At 36.4% G+C, this 14796-nt stretch overlaps 1 protein-coding gene across 1 annotated transcript; it reads right to left on the bottom strand.

Moving 5' to 3' along the window:
* Positions 1-4098: 4098 nt before the first annotated feature.
* LOC103947587 (protein yippee-like At5g53940) lies at positions 4099-9189 on the bottom strand. The gene is made up of 5 exons (XM_009358501.3): positions 8926-9189; positions 8288-8331; positions 4717-4825; positions 4561-4616; positions 4099-4483 (listed from the first exon to the last, which is right to left on the bottom strand). Exons 1-5 carry the CDS (start codon positions 9019-9021, stop codon positions 4393-4395), a joined length of 396 nt encoding a protein of 131 aa, XP_009356776.1. The 5' UTR covers positions 9022-9189; the 3' UTR covers positions 4099-4392.
* Positions 9190-14796: the final 5607 nt, after the last annotated feature.

The following is a 14796-nucleotide window of genomic DNA, read 5'->3' as shown; positions in this document are numbered from 1 at the left end:
AGCAGTCGTCCACTTGATGATTCTTCATCAACAGCTGGTTCTGCTTTTTAGCAAAAAGTGAAATAAAGATCAAATCCGAGAACTTAGTGAACTTCTTAACTCTATATTATTGTTGTAGAACAATATTAGAAGCATAGAAGGTCGAATAGTTATTTTCCAAGTGATCCTCTTCGGTCAAAGTTTCATTACAAAACTTAAGAAGTGATCGGATTCGACAAACTTCATAATTGTATTCATTCACAGACTTAAAGTCTTGGAAGCACAAATGCTACCAGTCAAAGTGACCCATAATGCATGTGGATCCTCCTCAGCAAGATATTCAGTTTGCAGAGCGTCATGAATATGTCTTCGGATGAAGATCATAACAGTGGCTTTTTCAGCTTCGCCAACATGGTTGTCTGTCTCTTCTTCGATGGTGGGATGCAAGTTCTTTGCAGTGAGGTGGAGCTTCACATCTTGGACCCACTTGAGGTAGTTCCTTCCAGAGACCTCCAAAGATGTGAAGTTGAGTTTGTTTAAATTCAACATGTTCCTATCACAAAATAGATGGACAAGATGTGGTTAGTGTAATGGAGAAAAAATCAATTCATTCACATAGTAGTAGAACATACAGGTTCTAATAGACATGTATTGGTTTAATTTTGCATGAAAAAACTTCGGGTTTTCATGGGTGATGTTTTTAAAAGAAAACTTCAAGTTTTCAAACAAGGCATGATTATAAGAAACTTCAGGTTTCAAAATAATTATGAACTTCAGGTTCATATATTCCTGCAGGCAAACACAAATATATACACAAAAAAATGCAACAAGAATATACAAGAAATAGAACTTTTAGGTCTACAATTATAATTTAATTAGTTATTTGGACTTCGGGCCAAAATTAAAGTGTGGGTGAAAAAAATTGAAACCCATTGGGCCTAAAATAATTAGGCGAATAAAACTCAGGTTCCAAAAAAATAACTAAGCCCACGGATGGCTTTAAAAAAAAATGGGTGTCGTGCATTCCAGGGCCTATAATGGGCTGGGTCTCAGGTGGGACTGCAGGCCCACGAGGAGAAGGAAAAACGGGCCGCTGAAAGCGAGCCCTTAAAAATGCTTAAGGCCCACTTCAGGTGGGTCCAAAAATAATGCTTTTTTTTTTCTTTTGCAGGACGGGGGAAATAGCTGGGCCTTCAAGCCCAAAAAGTTTGAGTCATTGCAGGTGATCCCAAAGAAAAAAATAGGCCGAGAGAAGAAGCCCAATGAGGCTCGGGTTAGGTCCAAAAAGCACCTCATCCGTAGCTGGGTCTGTTCGCCGAGGAAGAAAGCTGGCGCCACCACTTTTGACGATCGTGCTTTGGGACGATGGTGCTCGGGTGACTCTATAGGTCATGGGAAACTTCAAAGGTGAACGGAGATTTGAAAAAAAATCTCGACATTCTTTGTAAAACCCTAAAACTTTGAATCAGGTTTTCAAAAAATCCGATGAGATTCACTCGAATCTCGGTCAATCAATGTCGGGGACGAGCTTCAAGCTGTCAAACATGGTGACCTGAGATATGAGGATGGGCTGCAAGCCACCCTGCGATGTTAGAGACGCCGTAGAGGGCATCGGGTTTCTGGGTTTTAACTTGGAGCCCGCGGCTTTGGCTTGGGGACTCGATGTGGCCATCCAAGCTTCATGCTTGGTTCAAGGCACAAGGTCATGGGTTTGAAGAACCCAGACCGTGATTCCCGATTTCTTTTTTTTTTCAATTCAAATATAATTCAATTCAAAGCATATTCAATTCAATATTTTAATGCATGTACATATATTTGATGCAATTCATGGCAAATATCAAATTCACATAATTCAATAATTATGAATATAATGCATACACAATTTATGTAGAATCTAAAATTTGAAAAACGTAAAGTTGGGTCATGCATTATGGTAAATGTTTATGCTATCAGGGCTGCAAAAATATCGAGATAAAAACCGTTGTTTTAAAAGAACCTGATTGCGTGATGATATGAATGAACTAGTTTGATGTAGAAAAAAAAACTTCAACGTCAGATTCCTAAGCGCAACAGTAGAAGCGTGCTGATAACATGTTGTAGCCTATTTTATCTGACAAAGGGAATAGGGCCGGTGGCAAGGGTAGAGAAATTGAGAGAGATGTGTTTGTAGAATTGTAGGGGAATATGTGTTGTTATCCCTCCTACATAGTGAATTTATTTATAGTAGTAAAAAGGAGAGAAGATATTCCTTCTTCCCCAAGTAATACAAGTTGTAATAGGAAATGATAACTAGAATTAAATCTAATCTAGGATTTACACAATCATACGTAAACTAAGAAAGTTTACAACAGGTTTGCTTTTTTTTTTTTTTTTTTTTTAACACTTCATGGTGGAGTCGCTTTCATTTTTTATAGGTATCGAAACACAAGTTAATTGGTCTACCACAAGTATACTGATACATAAAACTTTACGCGTTACAATTATGTAGATAATAAAATATGAAAATGGTATAACATATAAGCATACGTATGTGTATTATCCGATAACTTTCCTAAAATAACATTTTGCAAAATTTGGCCCTTTTTAAATTATTATTTTTATTTCTTCGATCATGTTAAAAACGTGAATTTTATATTTATATTAAATGTGTGAAATAACGTTTCTTGAATGTGAAAAGTACCTACATGTATACACATAGATGTATGTTGAAGTTTTAAAAACGTGTTGTTTAACAAATCATTAAGATTACTTTCAATAATACAAATCTCTAAAAAAAAAAAAAAAAGGGTTCTCTCTCTCTAAAGGGTCTTCCTTTTTTGTCCTCTAAAGTTCTCTCTATATGAAAAACAAACCTAGGAAACTTTCGCCGTTGGCCTTAACCTTTGGCTTGGGTGCCGGAGGCAACCACCCCTCCTTCCTCTTCCTTTCTTCCTTTCTTCTTTTCCACTCTCTTCTTTGTTTCCCTTGAGTTTTTCCTCAATTTCTCTCTCTCCTTTGCCCTATTCCTTTTTTACTCCCCTCTCATCTCCTCTGCTACTACCCCCTCCCTGCATCCCCCTCCTCTTCCTTCCCATTTTCAAGTTTTCTCCCTTCCTTTTTAATTCTCAATTCTTCCTTGAGTTTAATCTCAGTTTTCCTTGAGCCGAGTCTCAACTATCTTAGGCTTCGTGCCTATGTCTTTTAATTTTCCTTCCTCCCTGTTCCTTAGTCGTGATATTCCATCTCCACCACCACCAGACGCTCAGATCAATAGGCTCTGTTTAGAAATTGGATATAAGATCTACTTCTCTCCCTCACTTTCCCTCCCTCAACCGGCATGCTGGATCCCCATCAATGCTAGGTGTTATGTGGCCTTCACCACAATAAGTGTATTTTACATACCCTTAACCTCACTTTCTACCCCTAAGATACTTTCTTTGTATATATTTGCAGGGATTTGTGATAGGGACTTGGATCTGGTGTCTACTTTCTCGGTTCGAAGTTTGGCTTTCTCTGAGGATGTGGCGGTGGCGGCGATCTGGTTTACGCTGCTTGAATTAGGGTTTTCTGTTATTTATTTTTTCAACCTTCGGACCTAAGCTTATGTGGGCATCTCATTGTATCTTGGGTTGCGGCTCTCATTTTGTTTAGGCCTTTTATTGTATCTGTTGTTATTTACCTGACTCTTATGTTAGCTTTGTACTAGTTTTTAATATATTGAAAGTACTTCTTGAAAAAAAATAAAAAATCATAGACGTGCATAGAAAACCACATGCCCTGAGCTTTTTAGTTAGTACATCCTCCAATTTCGTCTCCACATGTCCATATTATGTTTCACCAATAGGAAATGAGCATGTTTATCAACGCTTAAGTAATAATTCAACCATCAACTTTCATATCATTTAGTTTACAAAATTTTGTCTACAAATTTAGTCTACCTAGCATTACTCGAAACTAAAAAACATAGTTTGGTAACTACATTTAGTTTTTCCAAAGATAAAAATTGAAAACCAAAACAAAAAACTGAAAGTGAAATTGTTATTAAATGATTCTTAAGTTGCACATTAGAACAAGTGGTAAATTGTCTGTCCTAACAGGATCTAACGGCTCTTGTTCTTATGCATAACTTTAATCGTACACTTTTAGAGAAAAACTCAAGAGTTTCAACATTTCCTCAATAAGCCCAACAAGGAGGGCCCATAATGCGGCCCAAATATCTACATAAGGCTGACAAGCCCAAGTAACAATCACTTCCGTCAAAACACATGAATCAATATGCTTGAACAACATACACCCAAACACTTCACATCTGCGTTTGTTTTGTTTACCAAGTCATTTATTCAAATACTGTTTACAATCTATTACAAACGGTGCAACAGCTGCTCTGTCTTGCCTCGCGTCTGATACAATGATTCCGGCAACGAAATTTAGTTCCTATGCATCGTCCCCGTCACTACCACTCATGCTAGGACGAGTATCAACAAAGAACTCTCCGGAAAAATCTACTTCGTCTACGATCCTCCCTCTGTACTATGAAGGTAAAGTAAGAATGACAGCTGAGCGCATTATGCATCGACCGAAAAAATTAAGGGAAGGTTATACCTTTCAAGGATGAACTTTCCCTCTTTATATTTCTGGCTGTTCTCGTGTGCAGATTCCTGGACGTGGGATAAAAGAATGTTTTGAGGAGCATGAAGTTGAAAAACTATGCAGTATACGACTCTGGTAGAGTGTGTGCACCAGAGAGAGAGAGATTACATATTTCCAGCCAACGATTTGGCCACAAGAGCAGCAAAATATATCTGCAACAGTATGCAAACCCGAGAGCATCATCCTCTCCTCTGATGTTCCAGCAATGGTATTCACCCTGGTTCACAAAATCCAATGCATAAATCAGTATCTACTGGATTGCTGTCTGACATAAGTTACTTAAAAAGAACAATTGAAATGTCATTAGTCACGGATGGAATATGAGATGTCGTTTTTATCTCACTCCACAGCTCTCTCCTAAAATATAAGCAGCAAAAACTTATTAAACTCTACTAATTAAGTCCTCAAGTTGAAGGCATACGGTTACCCATACGGTCAAAGGAGAAATTACTTGCACTATATCAAAAGTCTACTGAATAAGATAAAAAGCATCAATTTCTGAAGTGGTAAAACTTTCTGAAGTGGTAAAACTGAGCAGTAACTGGAAGTCAGTTCCTAATGGTTAAAAAAAGTTTCAGTTTCTCCGGTTTCCCAACTGGTTTTCTTTAGGGTGTTCATTCCCTTAATTATTTTTCAATTGATCTTGGCTTGTTCCTTCTATTCATAACAGGAAATACATTCTACAGGGTGCCAAGAGTACTACGAGTGGGGATGGCAGGTTGGTTCGATGTTAGAGTAGAAGTTGGACATCTTTAAATTCCTACCCACAAGGAGATCACTGTCCTAGACGAAGAATTGTGAAGCCACCCCTTAAAGATAAGTCAGAACCTTTCTCATCAATCCAAGGAGTGAAAAAAGCTTGATGAAGACAACATATGACTATCATGGTTTGCTGAAACTTGAATATAGCACTATTTGTCTAGCGTATCCGAGCACTTTCCTGGAAAGCAAGTGCCTAAACCCAAAAAGAACAAGGAAACAAAACAATCTTGAATAAAAGGCACTACATACACCAATTCTTTTATTATTAGTAGACATCAATCTTCTTCAATGTAACAAAAACCAAGATTGGAAAAACCAGACTTCACTAAACAATCAGGAACTCAGCACCAGCAATTCCCTCCACTAGTAAGCATAAAATTGACTCCTTGATCCTAGTCATAGAGATTTCTATTGAAGAGGTAGGTCCACAGAAAATTTGTCCAACTAAAAGCCACTCCAATATCTAAAAGCTAATCTTCTTTATCCATGTTTCCACCTAGTGGTCCCGATTGATCGCCCCAACTTTACCAGCAATGATTCTGCATACATGTTACAAGTAAAGCCCACTGCAGCACTGCCCATCCACCAGAGCCATCAACTCAACACAACCCATATTCCAGAGTCATCCCCGAGCAGCTTGCCTACTATCATTAGCATTTTCGGTTAATATACATCAAACTGGTGGAGAGGTTATGAAAATAACCTCTCAAAAACAGATGGAGAGGTTATTTTCATAATCTTTTCAATGAAGGACATGAAAGGAGTACTTCTTTGGGGAGTTGAGTAACTCAAAAGAGTGTAGAAACTACTCCTTTCACCGCCGAATCAAGAAAGAATAAGTGGTTGTAGCTTTGAAAAAGATGAAGCATAAAAAAGCAGTGGGCCCAGATGATATACTAATCGAAGTGTGGAAAGTCTTGGGAGAGACGGGTATAGCATGGCTAATAGACCTTTTCAATAGGATTTTGAAACAAAAAAGATGTCAAATGAGTGGCGAAAGAGCACTTTGGTGCCTATCTACAAGAATAAGGGCGACGTACAAAATTGCATGAACTATAGGGGTATTAAGCTAATGAGTCATACAATGAAGCTCTGGGAGAGAGTCATTGAGCATGGATTGAGGCAAGAGACACGGGTTTCGGACAACCAATTCAGGTTCATGCCAAGGCGCTCAACCATGGAGGCAATCTATCTCTTACGAAGATTGATGGAAAGATATAGAGGTAGAAAAAATGATATACACATGGTCTTTATAGATTTGGAAAAAGCATATGATAGGGTCCCAAGAGACATTCTTTGGAGGATTTTAGAGAAGAAAGGAGTACGAGTAGCATATATTCAAGCTATAAAGGATATGTATGATGAAGCAAAGACTGCCGTAAGAACTCATGAAGGACAAACCAAAAGCTTCCCATAATTGTAGGGTTACATCAAGGCTCATCCTTAAGTCCTTACCTTTTTGCATTGGCAATGGATGAGTTAACGGGACATATTCAAGATGATATTCCTTGGTGTATGCTTTTCATAGACGATATAGTGTTGATAGATGAAACTCAGGAAGGGGTAAATGCAAAGCTTAACCTTTGGAGAGAAGTGTTGAAATCTAAAGGTCTTCGCCTAAGCCGATCAAAGACAGAATATATGGAGTGCAAGTTCAATGCAAATGGAGGCCAAAATCAGTTAGGGGTGAGGATCGGAGAGCAAGAAGTACCAAAGAGCGACCGCTTTCGCTACCTAGGATCTATCTTGCAAAAGAACGGAGAATTAGATGGAGACCTCAACCATAGAATACAAGCTAGATGGATGAAGTGGAAGAGTGCATCCGGTGTGTTGTGTGACCGCCGTATGCCATTGAAGTTCAAGGGAAAATTTTATAGGACGGCAATACGACCAACGATGCTGTATGGCACAGGAATGTTAGGCGATGAAGCATCGGCACGTACATAAAATGGGTGTAGTGGAGATGAGGATGCTTCGTTGGATGTGTGGGCACACGAGAAAGGATAAGATTAGGAATGAGGATATCCGAGGTAAAGTAGAAGTAGCCGAAATTGAAGGAAAGATGAGAGAAAATCGGTTACGGTGGTTTGGACATGTGCAAAGAAGGCCTACTGACGCTCCGGTTAGAAGATGCAACTACGGGACACAGGTCCAGGGCCGAAGGGGTAGAAGAAGACCTAGGAAAACTTTGGAAGAGACTCTAAGAAAAGACTTAAGAGTACTTGGATCTAACGGAGAACATAACACAGAACCAAGCGCAATCGCGTTCTAGGATTCATATAGCCGACCCCACTTAGTGGAAAAGGCTTTGTTGTTGTTGTTGTTGTTATACATCAAACTGGAACCCCCAAAGAGCACGACTATTAATGTTCAACATCTAGTTAAACTCGAGTAGATCTTTCTCAGCAAAAGAAAGCCTTTTAGCAGAGCAGATTAGCATTACAGAAAATGCATGATCTTAGCTAAATTCACAGGAAAAGTTAACTCTTTCCATTCCTGGGAGATTTTACATCAAATTGAAGAAACTTCTCCATGTAAACAAACGTTACTCAATAGCATGTTCTTGTTAGCCTAAACCAAAGATCACGTAATAAGTAGCTTCACTGCATCTTGCCAAGGTGAAAGCCACTCTTATAATTACTAGATCCTTGTACATTTCTAGGGCTAAGCTTCTAACCATTTTGAATAACCTAATTCAGGAATTTTAATGGTGTCCAATAGGACTTTGAAGAACCCAAGAGGAACTGAATACTTCTTTCCATATAACAATGTCAGAACGGCTATTTACATACATTGCAGTGACAAGATGCACTAGTTGATAAATGCAGAATCCATAAACTGAACAAACTTAAAGCTTGATAAATATAAAACATATATCGGAATCAGATCAGATATCCATGAAAGATGAAGAACTCACGCATTATTGAAGAGGTATGCTTTTCCTCGGTGGCAACGAAAAGCCTAAACAATCACAAGGGAAAAATGAGACCTGAAAGAATGTAAAAACCCAATAGAGAAGTTTAAATACATATGCTGGTGATCGCAAACAAATAAGACCTAGCAACTCGATAATGGTGACCAACATACCAGGTTGCACAGTCCTCAGAGTGGTAAATCTTTGCACTCCTACAACACTAAACATCGAAAACCCGAAAAATCTTCTAATTCTTTCTTACTTTGCCCATATTTGTAAATCAAAGACGATAAATTCACAACATAAGCATTAGAAAACTAACCAATAAGCATTTACTAAAAAATTTACCAAAAAGCACTCTGAAACTGAAATTAGACGATTCAACCTCACTTTCTATGCATTTACATAAGGCCCAAATCAGATAAACTAATGCTGATGAACATATGAGGACAAAAAGCAGAATTAAAAAAGCACTTACAAAAAAAAAAAAAGCTTCAATAACTCAAATTTGTGTGACAAACTACAGTTACTGAGGAACAAAGAGAGAAACTTTTACAGTGATTGATGATGGGTAATTGTTGTTGTGAGTGAAAGATGCAATCTTTGAGCAGAAATTGAGAGGAAGAGAGAGAAAAAGTTACCCGAGAGACACAGTCGGAGAAGAGGGCCAAGTGAGTTTTGCAGAACTTGCATTTGTAGCACCTTCCCTCCAGCTCTACCACAAATATCCTTCCCATCTTCTCTTTCCTCAGCTTCTCTCCCTTGCTAGTTGCTAGTCAGTAAGATTCACTACTCCCAATACATATATGTATATCTCAAGGATTCGGAACCAATATATACATGTTTCTGTTAGCGTTTTTTTTATATATGAGAGAGAAAACAGGATGGGCACACAGTGCCACTCTGCTTGTTCCCAACACCCCAATCATTTATTCGTGACAAGTGTGGATCAGGAAAGGAGTTGCAGTAGATTGGGACTTCTTGTACCAATGAATTTGTTTCATGTAAATTATTTTTATAAGTTGAGATGAAATTTTTTTTCTGATGTAATCTGCTATTCAAATGACGTTATTTATCCAATTTACGCTTACAGTGTGTTTAAATAATAAAAAATAAACTAACAACGCAATGCTTATGCTTATGTCACGTTGCAGGTGGATTGTCAAGGTCATTTCCGAATTATCGCTTCCATGAGTCAAATATTTTCTTTTGTAATATAATATTACCAAAGAAAATTATAAAATATTGTTACTTTTTTATGCGTCACTTGATTTGCTAATTAATTAATACTTAAATCACCAGCCTGTTCAATTTTTACTTGGCCAACCCAAAAGGTGGGTCATACAATATTGTGTAGGGGTAGCATCATCACTAATATAATTTGAGTATAACTATTCACACCGATATTTTTACTTCTCATATACTCTTCTCAATGTTTAGCTGTCAGATCGAATAAATTGAAAAACAATGATCAAAATTAATAAGGACTTATGAAAGGTAAAAAAAAGTGCGTTACCTTTTTCCTATAATTTACATGCTTTTGATTTTTGTTTATTTTTATATATTTGGGTTGGGGTTCTAGTTCAGCATTGTGGGTAAGCAGCCAATACAGAGTAGTGAACTTGGCCCATGGACTGCATCTCTAATGGGGCCTAGTGCTTTGGTCTATATTGGTCACATCTTTGGGGCTCTAACAATAATGTTTTATAACACTTACGCTACTAAACAGTTTGTAGTTCAAGTAGTTAAAGTATTCAGTTAGCCATACGAGATTCTTTGTTCCATTTTCCCACTCCAATAGAGAGTGGAGATAAAGAAGCAAATAGTTGACCTGACATGATGACATAACAGATGAATCGGTTTAAATATCTATGGTTATATGTTATTTCAAATTTTGATATTTTGGCTTAGAAAATCCTTAGTGGATATGGCCATTTAGATAAACACCAAACTAAGAAGCTCTGCCCTCCCACTTTCCGTGCCCTCTTGTTTGTGTAGTTACGGTTAAACTACGTTAACATTTTATATTACTATTTATTTTTGTCTTATTATCTCTACAAAAAAATAATATAAAATATTGATGTGGTTTGACCGTGACCTCATAAAATATAAGGGTACGGGAAGTGGGAGGGTAGAGAATCTGCCTCCAACTAAGAAAAGGTAAACACCATCACTGCCCATACCTCCAAACTGTGTGCATTATTTAATTATTATGTAGTTTACAGCTAGTTTGGGGTTGCTGTTGCGAAAAAAAAAAAACACAATTTTTAGAAGTAAGGGTAGAACTGCTTTTGCTTTCTACTATTTTGAACCCATGATTTTGACAAAAAAAACATTTTTTTTTTCATTACCAAACACAATTTTAGCCCCAACTTTAAAAAAATTTAAATAAATAAATAAACTGTTTTAAAATAATTAGCAATACCAAACTAGCTCTTGGTTTTTTCAGTAAAGTATTTTTTATTCCCCAAGTAGCATATTAGGATAATTAATAAATAAATAATACGTAACCATTTACCACAGTGATCAAACTAAATTAAACCATTGCATGACAATGTAAGTCTGAACTCTGTCGCCGACAAATCTAACATCCATTCTAATAGAATCTTTCGTTTGACACAAAAAAAATACAAATAAATCTCACACGGCCGAAAAAGAAGCCCATATCCGTACTGGCTCACCTGAGTGACAGCCCACAAAGAACAATAGCCGTCCTAAACCCACATATTTTAATTTAATTTTTTAAATTTACCATTTATTGCGTTTCGGCGGTTTGCGTGGCACCCTGTCACGCCCCCACTTTGCGTGACCTAACCCGGAGCCTTTACATCACCCGCGGGTCCCACCCACCGTTTCCTCCACGCAACTCCCGCCGACGACGCTCCCTTCGCGTAGGCTGTCGCTGTCACTTTCGGGCACGTCACCGCCACACCAGTCGCAACGCAGCGAGCGTCCGTACTTCCCGCCCACGTGAAGGCGGCTTGCGTGGCGGGGCGCCATACGGTACGTGTCAGCGTCGTGCACAACTGCATGGGGAGCGACAAACTTGTGGACTTCGTGAATTCCAGACGACACGATCGATGTGTGGGCCCGGACCAAAGCGGCCGCCCCGCCTCCACCTAAGAGCACTATTTTCTCACGTGGACATTTTAATTGTTCCCCAAAAGTTAGTTTTATCTAAGACGGATATATTGTGAAATTGTGAAAAATATTGTGATTATCTTTCAGCATCACCCCGACAGTTTTCGGTTTTTAACTTTTGGCCGCCTTGGTTTTAATTTTTTTTTTATTCAATTTTTTTATACAAATATTATCAAAACACCTTGGATACGAATTTAGATTTTTTAAGGGATAATTTGATATAGATCCAATTTTGTGAGCCATTACTATAATTAGTCCATTGCATTGAAATAGGTCCAATAATTGATATTCTACGTAAGCTTATTTATAATTTGTACCATATTTATCCCTTAGACTTATAAATTGTCGTAAATATTCAAAATTTCTTAATTATATCTTTATTTGTGATTTAACTAATCTCTTAATTGTAGGATTAGTTATAGCAATAAAATCTCAACCCCCAGTCTGTTTCATCCCTCCTTTTTTTTCCTTCTTCTAAACAATTTCCTTTGTTAGATCATGGAATCAATCATCCTCTTTCTTCTATCATATTTCATGGGTGATATTTTGTATTCCTCCCTCCAAATTCTTTCATGACAATTTCAGTTTTTACATAGCTTTCACAATTTTTTTACATATTCGTTCGGCAATACAGTATCAATTGCAAGCAATAATACAGTATCATGCATTTATATTTGCTCTATTATATTTTTGTGCGTATCATAAAGGTAAACTGAAACTTAGTATTTGTTCCTTTTTTTTGTTTAGTATTTGTTCGTTTAATAGAGGTATATTATATCATATTTCTATTCTAATGTTCTGCCATGGAGGTTCAGCATTTTTCTTCCTATACAATAGGTAGTTTATTTTTATTTTGTTGGTAGATTATATCTGTTTTGTAGGTATAAAGCATTTTTCTTCCTATACAATAGGTAGTTTATTTTTGTTTTGTAGGTAGATTACATATGTTTTGTTGATAGTATTTTTCTTCCTATACAATAGGTAGTTTATTTTTATGTTGGGATTAATCTGTTTGTAGGTATAAGCTTTTTCCCTATACAATAGGTGTTATTTTGTTTGTGGTAGATTCATGTTTGTTGGTTTTTTTCCTACATAGGTAGTTATAATTATATCGGTTTTGTAGGTTCATTAGGTGGTTATAGATATATTTAGTTAGTATTTAATATTCAAAAAAACTGATAAAGATACAAAAATGTTTAAATATTTTGTTTAAAAGGGCAAAATAGTATAAAAATATGTATTGGATAACTGGACTTAGTTAAAAACTACCTTTGTTTTTGGACCTAGTCGAAAGCCCATTTTTTAATTACTTTAGACGACGGTTTCAGCCAGCAAGTTAATCGATTATTTTGTTGCTCACCGTAACAGTACGTAGTGATATAAAATTATATATTTTAATAATAACTAAAAGTAAAAAAAATTGATCTTATAAGCATGTAGGCAACTCATTAAACTCGTTGTAGGTGTAGTAAGGAAACTATGAAAATATGTATGAGATGTACTAATCATCTCATACATCGTACAGTGGATGCACAAACTTTGAAATCGGTAAGTTAAAATAGGCGCTAATTGTAGTGAGGAACCCTAAACCCTACATAACCATGGTAAGTTAAAATACATTCAAAAAATAGTTTAAGACAGTTAAATTAGGCGCTAATTGTATTTCTCTAAAATTAGGTGTACAATTTGATGGCATAAACGTTTATTTACAAGAGTGTTTAGTTATGATGAACTACATAACGATAGAAGCGCACACTAACCAACATTTGATAACTCAATGACAAAAATCATATATCATGTCAATCTAGTTATTACCAAAGAATTTGTGGGTCTTTATTGTGAACTCATCATCCTTTAAAGCTGACTTAACCCTGCTTAATAAACAGTTTTAATAAATAATTTTGTGTTTCATTGTCGATTCTCACAAAGAAATTGTTTGGTTTAGAAATCTAAGTGCAAGCCAATTTGAGGCAAGAGTTTGTGTCCGATATCAAGGTATTTTGTCATGATGAAGCGCACAATGATAGGAATTTGCTCAATCTAACTTTTGTTAACTGACAATAAGCAATGATGATGTCAAAATATTTTTTTTGGTAGAATTATATTACCTTGTTGTTGATTCGCCAACCTTTAGAGCTCAAAGCCAATAATTCTTACATAAGGCAAAACATCCTGATGAGCTGGAGTATAACTATCGCAGATTTGGTTAGTTACGATTTAAGGTATTCGGTATGATGAACTAGACAAAATAGAAAATGTGCTTAGGACAACTGTTGTTAAACGGACAAAGTAACTAATAACATGAGAATGTCATTTTATATTAAAGAAGTTTTTTGACTGTTAATACTGTAACGATCAAAGAATTTATTTGTTCTAGGATTTTAAGTGATTACCAATATGATGACACAAATGTTCATTTCTAAGATCAGGCTATTCAGTTATGATGAAGCAGACAAAGATAGAATTTCACTCGACCGAAATTTTGTTAAAGCAACAAGAAGAAATGATAGTGTTAAGATGAGTTTTCATGTTGGTAGGAAATTATAGTCCGTACTGTTGACTCATCAACATTTAGAGCTCAAAGCTGATAATTCTTACATAAAAACTATATATCATCATAATGAGCTAGAGTATGAAGTAGATATCGTCAGTTACCAACGAAGGTATTTAGTTAATTATGACAAAATAGAAATACAAGAAAACGCACTTAGGCTAGCTTTTGTTAAACAGGAGAAAAAGCAATAATTACTTAAGAGTATTGTTTTTTGGTAAATAACTTATTGTCATTTGTCGATTCTCAACCTCTAAAAACAAAAGGTAGAAAAGTGTAAAAAGAAAAGTAACAATTAGTATGACAAATTCGAGTTGGATAGAAAATAGAGCCACTTACAAGTTAGTGTATCGATTTTGAAATAAACAAAGAAACTAACTTAATTTGACATTTGTTGAATGAACTTGAATTATTCATAACGAAAGAACGGTAATTAATCATGTTTTAGATTCTTATTGTTATTTTGTTAATTATTCACTAATGATTGTACTGACAGCCAATCATGTTTTCCATCCACAGGATAGTGTTTTGTTGCAATCTTTTTTCTTTCTATTTGGGCTAAGCACTGAACTAACTATAACCCCAAAAGGGAAAGTAATGATTTTTAGTTTTACTCTTCCAATGTAAATATTTGACAACCAAAGGGGCAAAATCTTTATGGAAGAAAACTGACGGGGCGAAAAAGAAAATAAACGAAAAGTCTGAAACAGAATTAGTAATTACTGGACGGCGAGTGAGAGTAGGGTGCACGTGACGACAACACGAATCCCGACATGTACCTCGTCAACACGGTCCGAATGGGCCCCATCCGTGGACCCAC

This window comes from the organism of the source record quoted next, unplaced genomic scaffold, assembly GCF_019419815.1.
Source record: "Pyrus x bretschneideri cultivar Hongxiangsu unplaced genomic scaffold, Pyrus_bretschneideri_v1 Contig23, whole genome shotgun sequence".
Classification (NCBI taxonomy): Eukaryota; Viridiplantae; Streptophyta; class Magnoliopsida; order Rosales; family Rosaceae; genus Pyrus; species Pyrus x bretschneideri.
Note: the sequence above shows the minus strand (reverse complement) of the source record. Positions and strands in the feature narration are given on the sequence as shown.